Here is a 25,016-nt window from a genome sequence, read left to right as displayed (position 1 = left end):
ACAGAGTGTCTGCTATTAGTGTCTGGTATTAGGAGAGAGTGTCAAGTATGAAGATGGAATGTTCATTTTGAGTGTCCGGTATAAAAATGGAGTGTCTGTTATGAGTGTCCGTATGAGAACTGAGTGTCCGGTATGAGGACAGAGTGTCCAGTATAATGATGAAGTGTCTGCTATGAGTGTCCAGTATTAGGACAGAGTGTCAAGTATGAAGATGGAATGTCCATTGTGAGTGTCCAGTATGAGAACCAAGTGTCCGGTATGAGGACAGAGTGTCTGCTATGAGTGTCTGGTATTAGGAGAGAGTGTCAAGTATGAAAATGGAATGTTCATTTTGAGTGTCCAGTGTGAGGACAGAGTGTCCGGTATAAAAATGGAGTGTCTGTTATGAGTGTCCAGTATGAGAACCGAGTGTCCTATATGAGGACAGAGTGTCCGGTATGAGGATGAAGTGTCTGCTATGAGTGTCCAGTATTAGGACAGAGTGTCAAGTATGAAGATGGAATGTCCATTATGAGTGTCCAGTCTGAGAACCAAGTGTCCGGTATGAGGACAGAGTGTCTGCTATGAGTGTCTGGTATTAGGATAGAGTGTATGAAGAAGTATGAAGATGGAATGTTCATTTTGAGTGTCCGGTATGAGGACAGAGTGTCCGGTATAAAAATGGAGTGTCTGTTATGAGTGTCCAGTATGAGAACCGAGTGTCCAGTAAGAGGACAGAGTGTCCAGTATGAGGATGAAGTGTCTGCTATGAATGTCCAGCATTAGGACAGAGTGTCAAGTATGAAGATGGAATGTCCATTATGAGTGACCGGTATGAGGACAGAGTGTCCGGTATAAAGATGGAGTGTCTGTTATGAGTGTCCAGTATGAGAACCGAGTGTCCGGTATGAGGACAGAGTGTCCGGTATGAGGACAGTGTGTCTGCTATGAGTGTCCGGTATTAGGACAGAGTGTCAAGTATGAAGATGGAATGTCCATTATGAGTGTCCTGTATGAGGACAGAGTGTCCGGTATAAAGATGGAGTGTCTGTTATGAGAGTCCAGTATGAGGACAGAGTGTCAAGTATGAAGATGGAATATCCATTATGAGTGTCCAGTATGAGGACAGAATGTCCAGTATGAGGATGAAGTGTCCACTATGAGTTTGCGATATTGGGACAGAGTGTCCGGTATTGGGAGAGAGTGTCCGGTATTGAGAAAGTGTGGCCTGTATTGAGAGAGTGTACAGTATGAGGACAGAGTGTCCGGTATGAGGATGGAGGGTCCACTATGAGTGTCCTGTATAGAGACAGAGTGTCTACTATGAGAAGAAAGTGTCGAGTATGAGGACGGAGTGTCCATTCTGACGATGGAGTGTCTGCTATGAGTGTCCAGTATTAGGACAGAGTGTTCGGTATGAGGACAGAGTATCCAGTGTGAGGATGAAGTGTCCTCAAATGGCCTCATGAGTGGCACAGCCCTGATTGCCAGCTCACTAAAGAAACATAGGGGCTTGCTAATTTTGTGGCAAATCAACAAGTATTTTTCTGTATTTGCAGTTTTTTAAAGAGACAAAACACAGGGAAATGTGCATAAATTGGGGAGATGTACTGCACAATTTTTATCACAATGTTTCCCAGAGATACTCTTTATCATTGTCTATAGCAAGCAGTCAGTATGTGTTTATGTTTATTTAGTGAAGGCCCACTATATCTTCTCAGATGATGTCAGCTTTACTGGCCCTTTAATTTATCTCATGCTCTGCGCTCTTCCATCTTGCAGCTCTCATTCATCCTCTATTTCATTTTCCCATACACTTTATTTTGCTTGTTTGTTTGTTTTTCTACGGCCCAACCTTGGGATTCCTCCACATCATTGCCTTGCAGTGACACTATCTGGGAGAGGTGGATTGTTCAACAGCTACAAGGTCCCTTTATTGTCGATGCCTGCCAGTGTCCATTCGCAGGTCAGTGGCATGTTAGGTGGATGTTTGACCCTACTCCTTTATCCCTGCAGAATAGCTGCACTATTACTGCACTACAGAAAAGTCATGCACCCTGCCACTGCTAGGCCATCCTACGTGGAAGCACTGGGACATCCATGATCTATCATGGATCAAGCACTCAAAGCTCTTTTATGATTTTTTTTATTATTGCACCTTTTTATTTGCTATACTCTTGTTGTTAAACTGCTCTTGTGAAATGGGGAAATCAGGAGCACTAAATAATTCTGTTTGGGCTCAACTGCACCAGAGATATTACTTCTCTTGGTAGCGTGATATGAACCTCTTGCTGAGAGTTTGTCCGCTCACAGGACACTGAAGTCAAAAAGGGATTATTTACCAGCAGTTCCAAATATCTTGTGTAGCTGATTCCTTAGCCAGAAGTATATATATAGTAAATATTACTGAGTGGTAAAAAGACTAAACTATTATAAAGTGATGCCCAAATAACGTCTGCATAAATGCCTGACAAGGGACACTCTGTGTTGTGAAAGCTTATTTTGTGGCATTTTTCACCTGAAGATTAATAGAGAAGTATGAGATTTGTTTTTTAAATCATACTTACCTAGGTGGATGCAGCATCAGTCCAATGCTGCATCTGCCCCCTCCGGCTCTATGGGTGAGAACTCAGCCACTGCTGCCTGCTCTGCCCCCTGCCCTGTGCTCACTGGAGCTTTGGTTTATGGAAGCGAAGGGATCGAGCGGCTGGCTCAGGCTATCAATGGACCGCTGGGAGGCTGAGCCAAGTGCCGCTCCAGACTCTGGGGTGGATCCCAACTTTAAAGTCGGGGTATTTCACCAGCCTGGACCAGCTGAGTGACATCATCCAAAAGTGCAAACTGAACAAACTGCACTCCTGTGACCCACAGGAGAAGTACAGCCAAAAGAGCTTTGCCTGTACTTCTCCTTTAAGTCTACTAAAAGCAATGCTGCACTTGTTTGGTACATGCTAGACACTTCAGTCTTTCATTACCTTAAAGTGACACTAATCTATATTCTTATTCTTCAAAAATAATCCATAAACATCCACTAATAATGGCCCTGTAATTTATTTTTGTTTACTGTGCATATCTGCCTACTTGTAGTATCCTCCTTGAGCTCCTGAACTTCTCATTTTCCACCTCACTTCTGTATCTTTTGAACAAGCAGTGCATGTTAGCTGGGGTCATGTACACTGCTCTATGCACACTACGAATCCCGTAGTCTATGTTGGGAGCAAGCAGGAAGGGGGTCGCTATGTTCCTACTTAGAGTGGGACCATGGAGAATGAAGGTAGCCACCCTCTAAGAGGAAGCTGGATCACAGCAACCAAAAAAAGGAATTTGGAGGAGGGAAATAGAATGAGCTTTTTTGAGTGATGAATATATACTTGAATAGAATTTTGTTTTAACCAGATGTTAGGGTCACTTTAAAGTGGAACTTTACTCACTAAATTGAAGTGGTGGCCAGATGTGTAGTGATTTGTGATCAATTTAGGTGTGATGTTCTGCAGTGGGCCCTCTTTCTACCCTTACATTAGAATGCCCCCTTATATCAGAGTTTCCAGAGTTCCTAGAGCTCCCTTTACATGAAATTTAACCATTACAGTACATTAGAGTCCACAGGGTTTGCCTTATAGTGCAAGAGGGAACTCTGCGGACACTGATGTAAAGGGGAACTCTGCGGACCCTGATGTAAAGGGAAACTCTGCGTATCCTGATGTAAAGGGGGACTATGGTGAAAGAGGTTCTCTGGCCACCAGAGCCCCCCTTACATCAGAGTTTGCAGAGTTGCTCCTTTCCTCAGAGTCTGCAAAGTTTCCCCCTGCACTGTAAGGGGGAATGCTGGGAACTTTGATGTAAGGGGGGCTCTGGTGACCAGAGAACCTCTTACATTAGAGTTCCCCTTTACACCAGAGTCTGCACAGTGAATTCTCCAAGGCAGGGGTCTCCTAACTTTCTAAAAAAAAGGGCCAATTGACTGTCCTTCAAACTTTTGGAGGGTTGGACTGTGGCCAGTGGGAGAAGAAAATGTCCTGGCGTCAGTGGGAGTAAACAGTGCCCCCTTGTTGGTATTATGGGGAGTAATAGTGCTCCATCAGTGGTATCAATGGGAGGAATATTGCCAAATCATTGGTGTGCGTAGTAGGAATAGCATCCCATCATTCATGTTAGTTTGAGGAATAGTGCCCCATCGTTGGTGTCAATGGGAGGAATAATGCCCCATTGTTGGTGTCAGTGGGAGGAATAATGCCCCATCGTTGGTGTCAATGGGAGGAATAATGCCCCATCATTGGTGTCAATGGGAGGAATAGTGCCCCATCATTGGTGTCATAGGAGGAATAGTTTCCCATCATTGGTATAAGTGGGAGGAATAGTGCCTCATCATTGGTGTCATAGGAGGAATAGTTTCCCATCATTGGTATAAGTGGGAGGAATAGTGCCCCATCATTGGTGTCATAGGAGGAATAGTTTCCCATCATTGGTATAAGTGGGAGGAATAGTGCCTCATCATGGGTGTCGATGGGAGGAATGGTGCCCCATAATTGGTATCAATAGGAGGAATAGTGTCCTTTTTGTCAGTGTCAGTGGCAGGATCTATGCCCCACTGTTGCTGGCAGGGTGGGAATAATGCCCAAGGGCCACATAAAAGCAAGCAAGGGGCCACATCTGGCCCCTGGGCCACAGTTTGGAAACCACTGCTCTAAGGTAAAGTGGGTCAATGATGTAAGGGGGGAATGAAGACACTGATATATGGGGGCACCTTTATATCAGTGTCGCCCCTTACATCAGTGACCCCCACCCATAGAGTGACTGACAGACTCTGTGTGGCCTGGAGCTGTCACACACTGACCTCCTGTAATTGCCTGCAGGCTTTGGTCCTCCTCTCCTCTGCGCCCCCTTTTGCAGTTGCTTTCAAATTTGCTGGAAAGGCAATTAGTAATTGGCTGAGCTTGGCTTGGGCCGGGGTGAAGGCCACTGGTCAGACATGCAAGGAGGGGGCATGGGGGGAGGAGGAAGCTCAGGGACAAGTGCAGTTTTTTTGTTTACGGACAGCAGAAAAGTGCCCTTTTTTACTGTGAACACTGCTTGGGGCCACCCCACAGTTGCAGAACACCAGGGCGAAAGTTGCAAGTGCGTGCTTTGCAACCCTGGTAGTTCCTCCACTGTTCAGAAAATTAGATCTGTCATAGCTGATCGCCTTGGAAGAGCCAAAAAAATAGAAAACTCACTAAATAGATTGATTGAATGGAGGTACTTTGGTTTAGGATGTTTATTTGATCATTTTAATCCCACTGAATGATTGATTGTATGATCATATCAATATGTGTGCAGCTACCATAAGGCAGAACCATTGTGCAGCTCTGCTAAGCAGGAAGTACAGTCTTGAAAATGATGAGAAAATATACTGCCGCCATGTACACCAAGTGAAAATAAAGCATTTAAAACCAACACACACTGATAACAATATTTATTTTAAAGTGGTTGTAAAGGCTAAAGGTTTTTTACCTTAAAGGACCAGTTCACCTTTGGAAAAATGTTCCAAGTTCCATCCATATTTAGGGTGGAACATGTAACATGTTGCAACTTCTGCAGCCTCTCGCCAATCCCTCTACATCCCCATTGTTACAGCAGAATGGGGATCGTCTCCCAGCACCTTCTGTCACAATTTAAAAAGGACTCCACCCGTATGACTTTGTTGTTCATTCACAGAGATCTGTGAATGAATGAACTAAAAGTACTAGTGAGCGCTCTAAGTAGTTCATTGAGTCTCCCTGTCAGTGTGTATTTGCCAGCCCATATGAGGTACAAGCAGACAGAAACACTGACAGTCTGCAGGAGCCTGAGATTGCACTTACGATCTACTGATTGCAGGTGCAATGCTTTACATGCTCCTAAAAACAAAATTATAAATGCACATTTTTTTTTTACCTGCAATAAGATGTGCATGTATTTATTTTTTTCGAAAGGTGAACTTATCCTGTAATGCATTCTCTGCATTAAAGGCGAAGTTCTCGTTTTAGGAAAAAATAATAAATGCACATCTTTTTGCAGGAAAAAAAATGGGCATTTATAATTTTATGTCCTCAGGAGCCTGCAAAGCATTGCACCCGCGATCCGTGGATCAGGGGTGCAATCTCAGACTCCTGCAGACATCCTCGGATACAGGTTGATTGTATACAAAGCCGTCAGCTGCAATGGATGATGGTACTTGTAGTTGTTTCGTTCACAGATCTCTATGAATGAGAGGAAAATACTTTGGAGGATGTGGATACAAGAGCAAACAATATAAATAATTTTCTTGTAAAGAAGTATGAGTTACAAAGTTGACCTTACTTCAGGTATAACTAAAGGCAAAACTTTTTAGTGGTGGATAAAATGGAGAAGGATTAGAGTCCCTGCCATGTTTTTATTGTTGTCTGTGTCCCAATTAGGGAGATGCACCCTCTCTATTTGTCCTGTTTACCATTATCATTGAGCAAAAGCAAAAGAAAATCCCATATTTTGGATTGTCCACAGAAGAGTGTTAGAGAGGAAATCTTCCAATGGTTCTGGTGACCTGAGGGGCCCCAAGGGATTCCCTTAATTTGCAGAGATTTCCTCCCTCCTCCTGTTTTGGCTATGGGACAGGAAGAAAAGATATATTTCCCCAATGAGAAACAGGTGGGGAAAAAAAAAACAATAACAGTTATAGCCCACCCTCACTCTATCCAAACTTAAAAAACGTTTTGCCTATAGTTCCACTTTAAGACAGAGTAGCTGCAATGTGCCACTGATTGCCATCTCTAGTAGCTATTCTACAAATTTCTGTGTCTTATGGACACAAAGATCTGGCTTGGGAGCAAGCATACACGAGTGCCTCCATAGCAAGCAGTTTGCTATTGGGGCACTCAGCAAGGGGGATGGGCCCAGAACGCCGGTGGTGGGACACAAGAAGAGGAGGATCGGTGCTGCTCTGTGCAAAACAATTGCACAAAGCAGGTAAGTATAACATGTATTTTATTTGTTTTTTTTTTTAATTTGCCTTTACAAACACTTTAACATTATCAAACATTTTCCCACTAAACATACACTATACTGGACAAGGGAACGGAAAACAGATATCCTACCCAGGATAATAAAATCAAATAAAAACTGCCAGAAACAGAAAGACTAGTTTTTGGTGGAAAGGGGCCATTCCCTTCCTTCCAAATGCATCTCTTCAAATAAGAGTTTACCTTTTTTACCACTCAAAAAACAATTCGTGTCACAAAATAGAGCGAGAATGATGTGGTTGATAGACGTAATAATTCTCTCTCTTCTTTATTCACAGGTAATCACTCAGGAGTGGTTTTAAGTATCAACTCTAGAGAAATGCACAATTATCTTGTTAGCTGATGTTTACAGAAGGAAACAAACATTGTACAGACTCTTCTCTAAATTGTAACATTGTTCCCTGGTGAACGACCAGCTTGGGAATACTCGGACTGTAACAGCAATCGGAGAAGTTTGTTTCTAACCTGTCCTGAAGATACGTATTGTCCTCTACTACAGAAGAGTGATCCAACCGCTGATGTGTATTAAAGACTCGTTTTCTTACAAGCAGCAGTTGTTACAACTCAAATTCAAGTAGTAGCCAATTTGTAACCCAAGACACAACTTTTGTGTTCTATTCATATTATGTGTACATGTTATTACATTTTCACTTTATCTAGAGAGATTTTTTTTTCCAAAATCCAAGTTTACTTTAGAATATTGGAATTTCCATCATGTAACTGGATGTCAGTTGGCAGGAATGTGCCCTGGAAAAGAGAGGAAGATCAAGAACTTGTATTTGGTACATATGGCCCTTTTGTGAGATTTGCCATTGCACAGGAATCATGGTTTTTAATCCACAGATTTGCTGACCACCTTCATACACCCCACGCTGATTCCAGTCATTCAGTTGGTGGGCTTTCTCAAAGTATTTTACTTAACAGCAGCAGATCATAAAGGGGCTCTGATTGATCAAGGGTGGAGCTTAATGTTTCCAGACTACTTTTACATTAAGTAATGGTATAGGCCAATATGATTTGCTTTTACTTTTTTTAGTTAAACGTTTTTCTTGAATATTTTCATCAAAGCAAGGAAACCAACCCAGTGCTTTTTAAAACAAGAATGCTACATATACAAGCTATTTAACAGTTACAGAAAAACAATACAAGGCATATTGAGTGCTACAAATATGCATACATGTACACATACACAATCTATTTAGTCTGCATGCAAATGGATACACTAAATGTCATTAGCTACCGGTCCACAATTTCCTTATCAAACAGGATTTCACTTCACCATGAGACAGCACTAATGTTTCGCTACAAGAAAACTGGACTGCCTAGATAAAAAAAACATTTTTGTTTAATAAGGAAACTGTAGACCTGTTATAATGGAAGCTAAGTCACTGTTAATGTACCCATATTGAGTACAGACTAGATACTGTTTGCATGTCTATGTATGCATATTTGTACCACTCTGTAAGCCTTTTATTGTTTTCCTGTAACTGTAGTTTGTATAGGCAGTATTTTTGCTTATTAAAAGCACATTAATATACTACTGAGTTGGTTTCCTTACTTTAATGCAAAGAACTAAGAAAACAGATCCGAACAAAACACTATATTAAAGGGAAAATATGGCCATACATTGAAAACACCAATTGTCTATTGTTTTTGATTAGTTTTGGATAGTGGGGTATTTAGACTGCCTGTGAAGTAAAAGCCTGACAGGGGATTTACTGTGCCTCACTGTGTGTGATGTTTGTGGGCTGTGATAATTATGTCTCCTTCACACTTATGCATTGAGGTAATTAGAATGGCACCCCTATGCACAAGTACAGTAAGTGCCAACATATCTGCACTGTAGCACACATAACATGCTTTGCAGTGCATGCCATTAAAACAATTGTGCAGGTCAGTTTTTCTATGTTTTGCTGTGTTCAGAGCTAATGGGCTGCCTTACTGCAACTCGTTAACCGCTTCACGCCGACAGTACGCAAATATGCAGCCTCTCTGCGGCTGGGCCTTGACGCCAAGCGGCCGCATATTTGCGTACCATTTGTAAACAAACGTGCTGCAAGCGCGTGCCCTGCATGCTTCTAGCACATGTGTCGGCCTCCCATGGAAAGGTCCCATTCTCTACTTGTGATTGGAACCTTTCCAATCATGTGACTGCCATCACAGCCAATCATGGTGGTCACATGAACCTAAACCCCACCCCGCCTCCTGGCGTCAGAAACCCCTTAAAGGGCCGGGAGGTGCCGGCACAAAGGGGTTAATGATTATGCAGCAGTGATTTGCAACTGTGACTAATAATTAGAGTGACACAGAGTTTCTAATATTCTTAGGCGAGGTCAGGTCCAACTGTCAATATTACAGACAGACCTGATCTGATGGTCCATTCACCTCTATTGGACAGGTGGGTGGAAACAGACTAGTGTTTGTTTACACCAGCCTAGCTCTGGGTTTGATCCAGGCCGCTCAAAAAAAAAAAAGGAAGGGGATCTGTCCACTTCCGTTTAGGTAGATTGGATTGGAGAGTAGACAGATGTAAATGGACGTCAGAGTCCGCTTACTCCTGGACGCCCATATAGTGAATGTGCCATCTGCAATTGGATCCCCTGCTGATCAGAACAGAGTCCCCTCATGTGAAAGGGGCCTTAAAGGTTTATCATCTCAAAATGGTATCAAAAGTAGAATAGGGGACTTAGCACTCAAAATTGTATATATGCATCTTGAAGTTGAAAAAATATATTTAATACTACGTTTTATTTAAATATAGATTAAATACATCAAATTGATTTGATTCACAAATGCATAAGTGTGAATGGCATGAGTATGACCACCTCAATTATAGACACAATAACATATTATAACCACAGGTCGATGCTTTTGGAGCATTTCCTCCACTTCTTCAGGACCAATTGTGATAGATGATTGTAGTTATAAAATACATTGTTGTCTTCACACTTTTAAAAAAAATATATGTTAAAATTGCTAATTTACAAAATAAACCCTAAAATAGGGCATTAAAACAAACTCCAAAAGGGTACTGATTTAAAATAGAAGGACTAAAGAAGCACTTTCCAGTTGACCATGGGTCTTAAACATTGGATCACTCAGTATCAAAAATGAAAAGCCCACCAGATAGACCTTCTGTCAAGACTGCATTTCCATCCAGCAGCCAACCGTTTGCCATGTTATGAGTACTGTTTTCTACAATTTCTTTCAACTGAATAATAAAGGGGACCTAAAAATTATTTATCATGGCAACTCTGTAGCTATTGAAAATGTGAAATTGGAGTTAGAACAAAACATTTTTATCTATATAGTCTCTTCCAATAACACAAGACTTTGGTAATTTTCTGCTTACAACAAAAAGAACCCCAATATAGCAGGTTTATTGTATATGTTGATAAATGCATGGCTATAAAATGTAGCCCAAACAAGAGAACTGCTAATTTACTGAGCTTTTCACTTTTTCCATAGAGACCCTTCCGAATTTCTATATTAAAAAGAACCTGACAGCAAAGATATTACCTGCCATAACTGAGGCTTCTATCAGTGCTGGACCTGTCATGCTTACCTCTAACACAGGTGGTCAGGCACTATAGCTGGCTTCTGTGTTCTTAACCTATAGCAGCCCCCTTTCCCATAATGAAAGCAGGCCTGTCAATACTCAGTTGCCCCCAGGACTTACACACAATGATATAGTACCTGAGCAAAGCAAACAGGTGGTTCAATGACATTCCAGGTACAAGGCAGGCAAGGTTCAGAGTAATCAGGGTCAATCCATAGTGAAAAGGCAGGCAGTGTTCCGGAAGTAGTTGATATCCGATCCGAGGTTGTCAACGAGGGAATCCAATCTAGCAGAGCAGGGTAGACAAACGCAGAACTTGCAGCACGTGTTACAAACTCAATATCACAAGCATGCGACTGCAGGCTTGGCTGGCTTAAATCAGGTATGGTCTCCACCCAAAGACTGGCCACATCAGTCACCATTGTCTGACCCAGTACCAGTTCCAATGCATAACATATCTGTGCACCTCCCCATTAGGGAGGATCGTTCTAATTGTCCTGATCACTAATATCACCAGGATTGAAAGTGAGGTAAACCCAACATTTTGAAGGGAAATCTTCCAGCTGGTCTAGGGACAACTATCTAAGAGGAGATTTCCCTAAAGTTGGAGAGATATCCTCTCACTGTCTTTTACAGAAGGTAAAGGGAAATCTCTCTAATGAGACACAAATCAGAAAGAAAAAAACCATTTGCTTGGCAAAGTGAACATTATTTTTGCTAATTGAACAGCCTCTACTTTAAAAAATCGACTCTCCTGTAAATTTTGCAAAAACAGTTAATCGGTTGCATGATACTGTTTTGCCATTGGGTGTCATTGTGTCACTATATTCACTTCATCCTTTACTGACCCCCCGTCCCCATAATGCTGCTCCTTAACCTGCCTTATTAGCCAGCAGGATTGCTAGGTTGATACAGAAAAACTTGTTATCTGTCACCCACTGGCTTCCTTTAGCTATTCCAGTGTGGAGATTCTCCCACCAGGATTCCTGGATGCCATGGGGCCTCATGTTTATCATCTAAAAGGGTACCAAGCCTTATTTCCATGGCACTTTCACTACTTTATGGCCAATAAAAGTACACTGTATGAACAAAAGTATGCAGAATATCCTCCAAATTATTGAGTTCAGGTGTTCCTAGTGAAAGACAAAGACTTTTTCGGAAACTGTGCTTGCCCTACCTGGCAATAGTTTGAGGAAGACCTTTCTCTACTCCAGCAAGACAGCGCCCCTGTGCAGCAAGTCAGATCAATAAAGACATGGTTTTATTAGCTTGGTGTGGAGGAACTCAGGTGACCTGCACAGAGCGCTGACCTCTACCCTACTGAATGCCTTTGGAATAAATTAGAACACCAATTGCAAGTCAGGTCTTCTAGTCCAACATTAGTACCTAAAGTAGCATTCCAGTCATTACCTACCACTATACCTACTGTATCTAACCCTGTAAAGAATAGCTCGCTATACTTCCCTATTCTGAAGCTGCTCTGGTCTGGTCTCCAGTGGCAGCTTCTGTGCAGGAGAGAAAGCCAACAATGGCTGGGAAATGCCTGGGAGATGACGTCACCCATAGACTTACTATGGGGCATCTGTTGTTGGCTCCCATGTCCGCACACAGAAGCCGCGGCTGACAGTTCAGCCTGGGACCGGACCAGAGTGGCTTCAGAATAGGTAAGTAAAGTGATATTCTCTGTACACCTACTTTTTCACCTTTACAGGCTCATTTTTATGCCAGTTTTCAAACTCATCCGTGGAGACTGCCACTGCTCTGCAACAGCATACAATGCAGTGTGGTACTGCATCATTATAGTGAAATCAGACAGTGAGTAGATGATATAATGCATCCTCACTGCCTGTCAAATTCCCTCTGAAAAGCGATTCAAATAAAGATTGTTCTTCAGAGGGAGCCGCACTCCAACACAAGTGTGAAAGAGCCCTCAAGGTTTGGGCTAGTGCTGCAGTAGTAATGTCTTTGCCACTGAGAGATTTAATGGCTTCTTAAGGCTATGGCACCATCATTTCTAGGACCATTCCTCCTGTGTAACCCTATGACTTGGTGACAAAGATATCCCACAGTAAAGGACAGAAAAATGGAACCAAAAGGCGATTTTAGATAAATATTAGTTCCTCCACGCTCCTATACACTGTACATTGTGGAAGTGTCCTAACTTTTCTGTTAATAGAATTGTTTTCCAATAACTCCTTTCATTACGTTTAAATAAAACAGTGATATGTGGCATGTAAATTGGCACAGATCTACTACTGACTACCAGAGATAGAAACTTACAAAACAATCTACAAGGCCACAGTGGTTTTTTTCATATTTCATTGCAAATAACCCTATCTAAGAGTATAATTCTGGGAGCCTAGGACTGTCAAATGCCCTCTGAAGAGTGATCCAACATAGATCATTCTTCTGAGGGCAACGCAAACTCAAAAGAGGCCTAAAAATCACCCCATGTTCTCCTTGTAGTCTGGGGATGTGTCTCACACAGTGCCTCACATACCAAATATGAATGAGCGACGTCACTTAGATTTAATTGATTTTGCCACAATCGATCTCTACACTGAAGAAAACATTTGTTTTATTTGATTTTTTTGGTCTGAATTTTTTTCCTTTTTTCTGTCTGTATATGAACAATTTCTGTACAATTTTGTTGTGCGATAGTCGCAGCAAAATTGCACCGCATTTGAGGTGCCAATGAGAATGAATGGCATCCAAAACCTGAATCACGCGTTTTGCTGTAATGCTCGTGCAATTTTGAATCATTTGCAGAATCACACTGATTCTGCCTGCAATTCCAAATTTCTAAGTGTGAATGGGGCCTAAGTGTATATGGTCTGCCCTATGCGTGTTTGTCGTGCAAAATAAGATTTTGCACTTTTTTGGGCGACAAGAATCACACGATTTTTTCAGGGTTGTTTTGGCATGATTTTTTGATGCGTGACAATATCGCACTGCTCTTGGGGTGCTAAGTGGCATTGTGCGTTTTCCCGTGCTTTCAGCACAACTTAGAATCAAGGGCAGAATCGTGTCAATTCTGCCGCTGATTCCGAAGCAGGGGCGGACTGACCATTTGGAAACTCTGGCACTGCCCAAGGGCCCGGGGTCAGTAGGGGGCCCCATGAGATGCCCCTGGTACCTTTTTCATAGGCTTTTTTGAGTTTGGTCAAGGACACAGGGGCCCCATGATCCCCTATTGCCCGGGGGCCCCATGAGTTGTCAGTCCGCCCCTGTTCCAAAGCCTAATATCAAGGATCACTATGAGTCCAGGCTAATAAATCCCTGTTGACCATCTCCTATGTAAATGTGGCATTACCCAGAAATACTTAATCTGGCCATAAATTATAGCATTTTCTTGTTCAATTTCCTTTAGATTTACCTTCAACTATGTAGTGCAAGGGGCCTGGCTGATTGCATACAAATTGAAAGTGTTCACATTTGACCTCATGTTATATGGTGTTGGTAAATCTAAAGGGAAATTGTACAAGATAATTGTATAATGTATAGTTGACTTTACATGAATTTCCAAGAAAGCATCGTCTTAAAATCTCTATACGCTTTTCTTTGTACTTTTGTTTCACTGAAAATCATACTTTTTCTGGATTGTCATTATAAATTGCTCAATACAAACGCAAAGATTAGATCATTTGGCAACACCGCCAGTATTCCACAAATTCCCATTGGCTTATTATATGAACGAACTGACGTCCCCTATAGCCATACATTCCAATGGTATAAAGCTCCTGCTGTGATAAGGTTTAATGAAAGCAGTTGGTAATGTGTATTAAGAAGTTGGGTAGACTTGTATACAGAGTTCTTGAATTCCAGTTATAGTTACCTTGATGATATTATGTTCTGCTCATTTCCCATGTAACACTTTGCCTCAAATGATCATTTCCGTTCAGTCTCAAATGTTTTATAGCACAGTAAAACTTTTTATGAAAAATATGGCGATTATTTGTTCTGTTTACTTGCAAGTGTTTCTATGTATGGGAGGATGGTAAACTTTCTCTAAATTATTCTGAAATAAAAGGTGGAAGTAAGGAATTTTATCAACGTGTTTCCTTGACTTGCTTTATCGGCTGAAAAAAAGAAAAACTTGATACCTTCCTTACATTGAGTTAGAGCATGGGTCTCCAAACTTTTCAAACAAAGGGTCAGTTTAATGTCCTTCACACTTTAGGGGGGCAGGATTGAGGCCAGTGGAGGTAGAAAACTGTTCCATGCCAAACATTAGTGAGAACAAACATGGCCCCAGGGGTGGTGGTCAGTAGGAGGTGGAGTAGTGCCACATCAATGGTATCAGTGGAAGAAATAGTGCCCTATAATTGGTGTCAGTGGGAGGAATAGTGCCCGATGATTGGAGTCAGTGGGTGGCATAGTGCCCGATGATTGGAGTCAGTGGGAGGAATACTGCCCGATGATTGGAGTCAGTGGAATAGTGCCCCATCATTGGTGTCAGTGGGAGGAATACTGCTTGATGATTGGAGTCAGTGGGAGGAATAGTGCCCTATCCTTGATACTAGTGGAAGGAATAGTACCCCATCATTAGTGTCAGGAATTATGCCCCACTGTTGGTGTCAGCTGGAGGAATAGTGCCTCATGTCACTAGGAGGAATAGTGCCCCAAGGGCCGGATAAAGGCTAGTAAAGGGTCACATCTGGCCCTCAGGCCGCAGTTTGGAGACCATTGGGCTAGAGTAAGGGGAAGGTTATTTGTACACCCAAAAATTATATGTTCAAAAGACTGAATAAGACATTGATATATTGTACTTCCCTGGGACCTTGGCACTGAAGCATGTTAGTTTTCATCACTATCTGCTGTGGTTTTAAAAAGGGGTCCTACTCTCTGTTTTGTGATTTTCTTTCTATTACACAGAATATATTGCTGCCATCACATTCTGAATAGCAGGCATGCCAAACCGATGTTTTCCAAGCCACAAGCGGCCATCAGTAGTTTCAAGTGGATCTTTCATCAAAATATGTAGCGCCACACCCATGAGGGCCGCTGGAAGATGACGTTTGCCAAAGGTTGCCCTGACCCTGCAAGCCTTCCAACATCTCTGACACCCTGGATTCAGACATGGTTCACACAAGTTTAGACTTGCAATGACACCATGTTGTAGTAAGGCCAGTGAATGTTTACTAGAGGTTTTCAAGACAACAGGCAAAGGCAAAACATTGTTAGTGCAGCTTTAAATGTGAACCATTTAGTCCCTGAGGATTCAGATCACAGATGTGCAATAGAGCTGAATCAAACAGCAACTACAATTAGGCCTTTAAAGAACCTTTGACCCCAGGCATAAAAGGAAAAACGAAGAGTATCCTGTGTCAATCCTTCCCCTTAAAACCCTGATATCACAGGCCCAAAAAGATATCAATACAGGTTATATTAACTCAACATAAGAGTACTGCAGTGAACTAATTCTGAGTGTAAATCCCACCTAACATATGCAGAAGTGAAGCACAGAGTCCTTTAAGTGAAAACAAAAGAAGATTCTTGGCAATGGAGTGTGTTCCAAAATCTTCAGCTAGCTCAATCAGGTCCCAAAGAGATTGCTGTACAATGGCGACCATCAATAATGAATAGCATATGCTAGTGTTTCCTATAAGTGGCTTTGTGGTCAAAACTAAATGTGTCTGCATGCAGTGTCCTTGAAGGAGTGTGGGCTTCCGCCTGCCTATCAATCCTGATGATACCAAGGCTCAGGGGATGGAGATTTCCTGGAACAGGCTATTGATGGATCCAGGCCCAGTGAGAAGTGCCTGATTCATTCACCTGGCGGCACTGGACGTCAACTTGGCTTGTTACAGTGACGATGCGAGTGACCCTGGACAGTCACTCGATCAGCGAGGGGCTGGAAACAAACGATCTGCCTTCAGGTATGTAGTTCACCCATTGACAGTTTCCTGTGCTGTTAAGGATGCAAGGCCTGCTCTACCTTTCCAGAGTGGCCAGGCCCCTGCTTTCAACCTTGGGCGGCGGTCCCTAGAGAATGAGCTTCCCACAGGCCTGGCCCTACATATCTTCTCCCAGCATTCCCCCTTCTTTACAGTTGGCTGGACCTTGTAGTTTTTGGCAGCACTTGTTCCATGCAGAGACCCGACTCCCCAAACTACATGTCCCACAACTCCCTGCTATCAGTAGTGGTTCTTCTCTCACTGCTTTCAAGGCACAAGCTTACAGTTACTAAACTGGGGACTGGAGGGAAACAAGCCCAAGGCAGTCCTTGGGAAAAAGTTCCCTGGGACGTGCGGGTGTCCTAGCCAGCACTTGGCTACAAAAATAAAGGCAGCTTATTATTTAGACTCCAATGTAAAAACACAGCATTGACAATAAAACGAAAAAAGGTTTCAGCACGTTTCACCCCAAAACAGAAAATTACACAGCATTATTTAGATATGGGCTGGATAGGGGTGGGTTTACTACAGGCAAACAGACTGTGCACTTTGCAAGTGCAGTTGCCCTAATTTTCCCCGGAGCTTAGTGAATGTGGGGAAGCTTCACTTTGTAAAGAGTACCCAATCAAATGCAAGGAAAATAAAAAAACAGCATGGCTTGCACAATTGGATGATGGAAGTCAGCAGAGCTTCCTCCAAAATTATCTAAGCGCTGGAGCAACTGTAAACAAAGAAATGCAGCGCTAATTAACTAAATAATAATGTCCAAATTAAAGTCCATATAAATACTCAAAGAAAATGTAAGAAAATACAGGAGAAAAATCTTGATCCTATATATCGTCACCTTACACCCGTAAAAAAATGGCCCCTTACTGAGCGGACGGGTGGAGCTTCAGCGTGTGACGTCACCGTGTTCTGGAGGGACGGTGGCCATTTTCTTGGTTTGAAACTTTTGTTCATTCAATGCAGGTTATCTTATGATTTGATGTACGTGGATCTTTTAATAAATTGGCCAAAGTTTATACTAAGTACTGCACTATGAGTTTTCTCTGTTCTTTATTTGATTGCCGGATGGGAGATTCTTTAAAGTTTGCAAAGTTTAAAGTGGATCATTCATCTTATATTTGCAAGATCATTTCTTTTGTGGATTACCTACCATTCCCTTTTACATTGTGCTATTACATCGTGCTTACTGATCAGCGTTTTAGTCCAGTTTGGGGATCTTTGAGAGCGGAGTCATCATCCTGTATCTGGGAGAATATCCATTGGAAATTATTTGCCATACAGATTCCTCAGTATACTGCGCATATTGACCGCTGTATACGGTCAAAGAGTCCGGCAAGGGGCCATTTTTTCTGGATGCATGGTGACGATATATGTGATCTAGATTCTTCTCCTTTATTTTGTTCCATTTTCTTTGAGTATTTATATGGACTTTAATTTGGACATTATTATTTAGTTAATTAGCGCTGCATTTCTTTGTTTACATTTTTCAATATTGCCTTTATTTGTCAGCTGCTTTTATTTATTTTTTTGACTTATTACGTTCTAGCGCAGTTATTTGTTTTTTATTCTGGAGCAACTGTACTTGCAGAATGCAACTTACAACATGCGCAGTATATTGGCCTTTAGTAAATCCATCCAAAAAATATGCATTGTACAATGATGATGTAAAATCCAGCTGGTCCAGTAAAATTAACTTCATTTCCTTTTTACTTACTCCATTGCTTAGGTGCAGGTGGTGTTACCAATGCCTCCCTGATGCCTTCTAGGATGGCTACCACACCATGGCGTGACGTCACCACCCCACTTCTCCACCTCATCCAATCAGAGAACACATACAAATTTACAAAACATCCTCTGAATAACACTCGCACAGAGTGGTCGACCTCCTGTTTTCAGAATGCAGCAGTTTAACCACTCAACAAGGGACGCGGAAGCAAGTGGAGATGACTGAAGTAGTGGTGTCTATATAGTGATTTCCAGCTTCCATACCAGCTGCCCAAAAATGATAGCTAAAGTACATGTAATTTTGTTGTGTAGAGGGGAAGGAAGGATTGGGCCATCTTTATTGCCAGAAAGGTGTGGGGTGCTGAATCTGGTAATCACCTCCAGTCCCGGATAATTCTCACATTTCTCTCATACTTGTAAAAATCTGAATTTTTTGCTAGAAAATTGCTTAGAACCCCCGTTTGTTATATACTTTTAAGCAGAGGCCCTGGGGAAAAATTGTTGTTGCAATTTTTTATGTTGATTGATATTTGCGCAGTGGTTTATCAACACAAACTTTCAGGAAAAAATACAATTTAACAAATTCTGGTGCTCACAAAGTATAATACGTAATTTTCTTGCAAAATATAAAAGATGATGTTACACCATGTAAATAAATGCCTAACATGTCACTCCTTACAACTTTGCATGCCAGTAGTATGGCAACAAACTACAGTACCTAAAAATTTTCATAGGTGACACTTTAAAAGCCTTTACAGGTGCTAGGATTATTGCTCTCAGTCTGATGTTTGAGTAAATGCCTGATGTGTGTTGTTATCGCCATTTACATATCCGTGCGAGACCTACAGTACATGTGTGTTCGCATTGGCGCATGAGCGTGGGGAGACGGGGCACATTAACCAGCTCTGCATTGCCCTATAGCAGAAATACTGCTACAGGGCGGCATGGGTGTGCAAAATCGTGTATATATACATGATTTTGCATTTCCAGGTAGGGGGCGCATGCACCCTACCCGCGCCGCCATTTGCAGCCTCGGCTGTCAATCACCGGGTCCTGGCCGGTGATTAGTCACCAGCACCCGGTGATCGCCAGGTATCTCCGGCGGGGGAGAGACCTGTGTATAAACAACACAGATCTCTCCCCTGTCACATCCTACTTACAGTGAAGCACACACACAGCCACTAGTAAAACAGGGGCAGCACAGCACATTAACTGGCGTTTTTGGATTTTTTTTACCAAAAAAAAGGTTTTTTTTATAAAACAAACGCTAAAAAACGCAAATGTGGAAAAATGCCGCTAAACGTGGCAAAACGCCACTAAACGCTAATGCAAAAACGCTAAAAAAAGCTGAAAAATACAGGTTTTTAACGTGACACAGCTAATGTTTTCCTGTTATCATTAACAAATTCCATACAAAGTACTTAGCACCTCAAAATGATACTTGGCTCTGTAATCTCTAAAAGGGGCAGTACTAGGAGGTAGGTAGGGGGTAGAACCAAGGGTTGTTTTATTTTCTTCTTTGGGGTCTTGCTAGCAGCTTTTACTTTTTTTAATCACTTTTTAAATAGCAATTTTTTTCCTTAAATTAAATCTAAAACCACTTTTTTCAGCTCTGGACAAAGTTTGGTGGGGTAGAGCCCATTCATGTTTTTTATTGATGTCACCACTGGGTGAGATTCACTCACTCCATTTGTTGTGGTGACCAATGTCATCGAGTCTAAAGATGAGGGGAAAATACAAAATGTTTAGTTGTCAATGGAGCAGGGAACATGAAGTTTATTCAGTGGGGACATTTGTACCAATGATGCCTGTATGAGAGTAGATTTATCTTTCTTTGGAAATCACTCTGATCACTTTGGTTGTGCCTCAAGTCAGAAAGTAAAGGAACGTATCCCAAGGCCACTCTGACAGCAAAGTAAAGCTGAACTCTATAAAGTTAAAGAAAAAAAAAATAGCCATTTTTGATGACCACTTGCCCTCCAGGCAGTGATGTTTTGATGCTGGCTTAGTCTAGGGGGCATGGAGAAGGCAGAATGTAATGCCTTACTCCTCACTCTCATAGGCTTCCTCCCCATCAGACCACCGGTCCACAAAGCCTCTTTGCCGATAGTACAGCTTCCCCATCACTGGCTTCGTCATGTGCAACACAGAACCCAGTGGTCCGGCTTTGTACCTGAGGACATCAAGGGCCCAGCCACATTCTAGGACTGCAACAAATGATTACTTCTCTCTCTTACAGTGAGCCAAGGTCTGAGGGGTTCTGCTTTAGAAGATGTGCTCTCTGTCAAGAAACCACCTCATCCTCAGAGCTAGCTGCCAGGGCCCATGATGGAGAGTTTGAAGGTATGGATAGCTAATATAATATAGTGTTTTTTTAATATATATATATATATATATATATATATATATATATATATATATCCAGCCCCATTTTTCTAAAACTGCTATACAGTGGTGTCTCATTTGGACTGCTGGATTCTTATTAAACAACATATATGACATCAGCTGGATTGAAACTCCTTTGCAAGTTCTGCGGCCAACTGATTTGCAAGCAAGTTCTGCAGCCAGATAGGAACAATTAGGGGTCTATTTAGAAAGGACAGGTAATATCACTATCTTCTCTTATATTTCTCAATACTACTACTTTATTTAATTTCATTATGCAATGCTTTAAATATATTGTACATTGACATCAATCCCTACTATTAGGAACTTACAATGTAAGGTCCCTATATAACATTGATTCTTACAAATACTAAGGCCAATTTGGACAGAAGCCAATTAACCTAAAAGTATGTCTTTTAGAGTGTGGGAGGAAACAGGAGATCCGGACACCCATGCAGGCACCATGAGATAATGCAAGTACTATTGTGGTTGGGATTCATACCAATTACCCCAGTGCTGCAAGGAAGAAGTGTTAACTATTGTGCCATTGCACCTAACAGCCAGCCTATTATTAAAAAGTAGCTGAAACCTGTGGTACCCTATGGAGAACGCAACAGAAAGAACTCTGTGATTGAAGAAGAGCCAGACATGTGACTTTGAAAGGTCACGTGATTGGACTCTCCGCCCAGGTTTTTTTTTTTTTTCATCTCCATTTATTTAATAGAGCCAGCTTTAGAGCCACAAAAGTGGTGCAGCATTAAAGAATTGTAGCCAAAGTTTATTTGACTATACTTCTATGGATCACAGTATAGATCTGCACTTCTACGACCCATTTTCAGCTGATAGCGGGCTGACAAGCTCTAAAAAGATCCCAACCATATGGTTTAGATCCACCCAGAAGCCGGAACTGGCAGCTGGCTCAGCCTCTCAGGGGCCTGCCGAGAGCCTGAGCCAGCCGCCCCCTCCACAGGCCAGTGCTCCAGTGAGCACTAGAGGGGCAGAGAAGGGAGCTGATGACTGACAGTCATGGCTCTCTTAACGGAGGGGAGAACTGAGTGATCAGAGGTGTTTGAATACTCAGTTATCTTTGCAGAGTCGGAGAGGGGACAAATGTAGCATCAGATCGATGCCGGATCCACCTTGGTGAGTATAATGGGGTTTTTTCTCTAAAGCCCATAATTCTCTTTTAAGCACATCTGTAATGCATATTGTTATGCTTTATAATTGTGAAGGCTTTTATTTTATTTTTGTAACTGTGGTTAGGCCATACCACTGTTTCACAGATAAGCCCCTTTGTAATCTAAGTGGCTCACAAGCTCCATCCTTGGATTCTCAATATGCAAACACCATCTTAAAAAGTGAGTACTTTGCCATACCCTCTTGCCATCTCTCCATTGAAGAGGTTCAGGGCTTTGCCTATTAAGGGTACCTGCTAGAGCTCGGAGCTGAAGGTTGCAATTATCCAAGAGCGTGGTGAGGGACTGTTATCCAACAGTGGGGATGGAGCATTTCAGAAGATAAGAGGTCTGTGCAGACATAGGAGGTGCATACAGTAGACTTTAGTCCAAGTTGATTGGGTTCATCAATGGATAGGTTTCCTTTAAATCTCCATAGCATACAGTTGCAAGAAAACCTCTTGGGATTACGTGGAGTTTTGCATGAATTGGGCTAAAATGTGCTCTAAACGTCATCTAAGTCACAACAATAGAAGAACACAGTCTGCTGAACATAATACTACACAAACATTAGATGTTGCCATGGTTTAATTGCACATAACATGTAAACATTCACAGTGCAGGGAGGAAAAAGTATGTGAACCTTTGGACTTAATAACTGGTTGACCCTCCTTAGGCAGCAATAACCTCAACCAAATGTTTCCTGTAGTTGCAGATCAGACCTGCACAACGATCTGGAGTAATTTTGGACCACTCCTCTTCACAAAACTGTTTCAGTGTAGCAATATTCTTGGAATGTTTAGTGTGAATCGCTCTCTTAAGGTCATGCCACAGTATTTCAATCGGGTTGAGGTCAGGACTCTGACTGGGCCACTCCAGAAGGCGTATTCTGTGCTGTTGCAGCCATTGTTTTGTTGAATTACTTGTATGCTTTGGGTCATTGTCCTGTTGCATCACCCATCCTCTGCGGAGCTTCAGTTGGCGGACAGATGGTCCTACATTTTCCTGCAAAATGTCTTGATAAACTAAATTAATTTTCCCATCAATGACAACAATCCGTCCAGGCCCTGAGGCAGCCCCAAACCATGATGCTCCCTCCGCCATGTTTTACAGTGGGGATGAGGTTTTGATGTTGGTGTGCTGTGCCTTTTTTTCTCCACACATAGTGTTGTGTGTTCTTCCCAAACAACTCAATCTTGGTTTCATCTGTCCACAGTATATTTTGCCAGTAGTGCTGTGGAACATCCAGGTGTTCTTTTGCAAACTTCAAACGTGCTGCAATATTCTTTTTGGACAGCAATGGCTTCCTCCGTGGTGTCCTCCCATGTACTCCATTCTTGTTTAATGTTTTCCTTATTGTAGATGTGTCAACAAAAATGTTAGCATGTGCCAGAGATTTCTGTAGGTCTTTAGCTGACACTCTGAGATTCTTCTTTAGCTCATGCAGCATTCTGCGCTGTGCTTTTGCAGTCATTTGTACAGGACAACCACGCCTAGGGAGAGTAGCAACAGTGCTAAACTTTCTCCATTTGTAGACAGTCTGTCTTACCATGGACACATGAACATCAAGGCTTTTGGAGATACTTTTGTAACCCTTTCCAGCTTCATGCAAGTCAACAATTCTTGATCGTAGGTCTTCTGAGAGCTCTTTTCTGCGAGGCATGGTTCACATCAGACAGTGCTTCTTGAAACCAGTAAACCCAAAACAGGTGTGTGTTTTTTAAGGACAGGACAGCTGTCGGCAACACATCCAATAACATCACACTGATTGGAGTCAAGGTTGGCTCACTCCTGGCTCCAATTAGCTCTGGGAGCAGTCATTAAGCTAGGGCCTCACATACTTTTTCCTCCCTGCACTGTGAATGTTTACCGGTTATGTGCAATTAAACCATGGCAACATCTAATGTTTGTGTAGTATTATGTTCAGCAGACTGTGTTCTTCTATTGTTGTGACTTAGATGACATGCAGAGCACATTTTATGCCCAATTCATGAAAAACTCCACGTAATTCCAAGGGGTTCACATACTTTTTCTTGCAACTGTATACAGTATAATATGGAAGTGGATGATTTCACTCATGAGGTTGCATCCTTGTCAACCCAGAAGAAAAATGTCAAGTGATATGAACCTCAAGGAGCAGTCTCCTCTATGTATCTGTATGCAAGCTGTACCTCTGTAGATTTTTCTGGTACCCTCAAAACCTGGGTTATACTCTAATCTAACTACACACCAGTTTCTTGGTTGCATGCACTGGCCTTTCCTCTTCCCTCCCATCTCCCTTACTAAGGTTACCAGGGCTAGCCATCACAGTGATGGTGTCAGTAGAAAGACAAATGAGTAGGAAAGGGTGGTCCAATGACCAGGAAACTGGCTAGTAATTATATTACAGTGTGACTCAAGTTTTGACAATACCCAGGCACTCTACAGAGGAGAAATGCTTGCATACAGGCATATGAAGGTACCTGCTATTGAGTTTAGTGTAATTTTTTTTTTTCCTAGAGCATCAGTTTTGCTTCAAGCACAATTGCAGTCTGTCCTTTAAAATAGGACAGCTTTAAATCCTGCTGATCATGAAGTATGGATAGCTTTGAATATGGCACGTAGTCATAAACTCTCCAGCTGACAGGTTGGGTTCATGAGCCTAGCTAAGGGATGCTGGCAGAAGAGGCATCCTCTAGTACAAGGCATTCTCATTTATTTCACTGCCTGCTAAAAGGAATTCAGGAATTTAATTCCCTAAAACACATGGTGTGGTGGGTCTGATCTTCCAGATGCCGGTGAAACACATATTTCCTCTTTATTTTTATTCCCCTCATCCTTATCCACTGTAAGCAGCTGTACTTCTTGCTTGTATGTTTGAATAATGCTTGCCAAACCTCCCACTGAATAGACTAGTAGTCATACAAAGCAGCTGGATTTACAGGACGCAGATCAGGGTAATGCAAGGCCATGCCATGCGTCACTCCAGGGCCAGCATTATCTGTTGGGGTATTTAGAACTGTTTAACCACTTGCCACTGGGCACTTTCACCCCCTTCCTGCCTAGGCCACTTTTCAGCTTTCAGTACTGTCACACTTTGACAATTGTGTGGTCATGCAACACTGTACCCAAACAAAATTGTTATCATTATTTCAATTTTTTTCAGACATATAGAGCTTTCTTTTGGTGGTATTCAATCACCACTGGGGTTTTTATTTTTTGCTAAACAAATGATAAAAGACCACAAATTTTGATATAAAATTTTGCAAACTGGTAATTTTCCTCCTTCACTGAT

General features: G+C 42.1%; 1 protein-coding gene across 2 annotated transcripts in view; it reads left to right on the top strand.

Moving 5' to 3' along the window:
- SORCS2 (sortilin related VPS10 domain containing receptor 2) overlaps positions 1-14,603 on the top strand; it is a 1,187,504-nt gene extending 1,172,901 nt beyond the window's left edge. Inside the window, exons 27-28 of one of the 2 annotated variants that reach the window (XM_089691581.1) lie at positions 1,866-1,945; positions 7,274-14,603. In XM_089691581.1, the coding sequence (XP_089547707.1) occupies positions 1,866-1,945; positions 7,274-7,297 (104 nt within the window). In that variant the 3' untranslated portion in view covers positions 7,298-14,603. The remainder of the gene's footprint in view (positions 1-1,865; positions 1,946-7,273) is intronic. The other variant, XM_089691582.1, reaches the window with a different exon arrangement.
- The last annotated feature ends 10,413 nt before the right edge of the window (positions 14,604-25,016 follow it).

Source organism: Staurois parvus, unplaced genomic scaffold (assembly GCF_062004578.1).
Source record: "Staurois parvus isolate SC_StPar_1 unplaced genomic scaffold, SC_StPar_1.0 ptg000564l, whole genome shotgun sequence".
NCBI lineage: Eukaryota > Metazoa > Chordata > Amphibia > Anura > Ranidae > Staurois > Staurois parvus.
The sequence above is the reverse complement of the archived record's forward strand: the minus strand, read 5'-3'. Positions and strand labels throughout refer to the sequence as shown.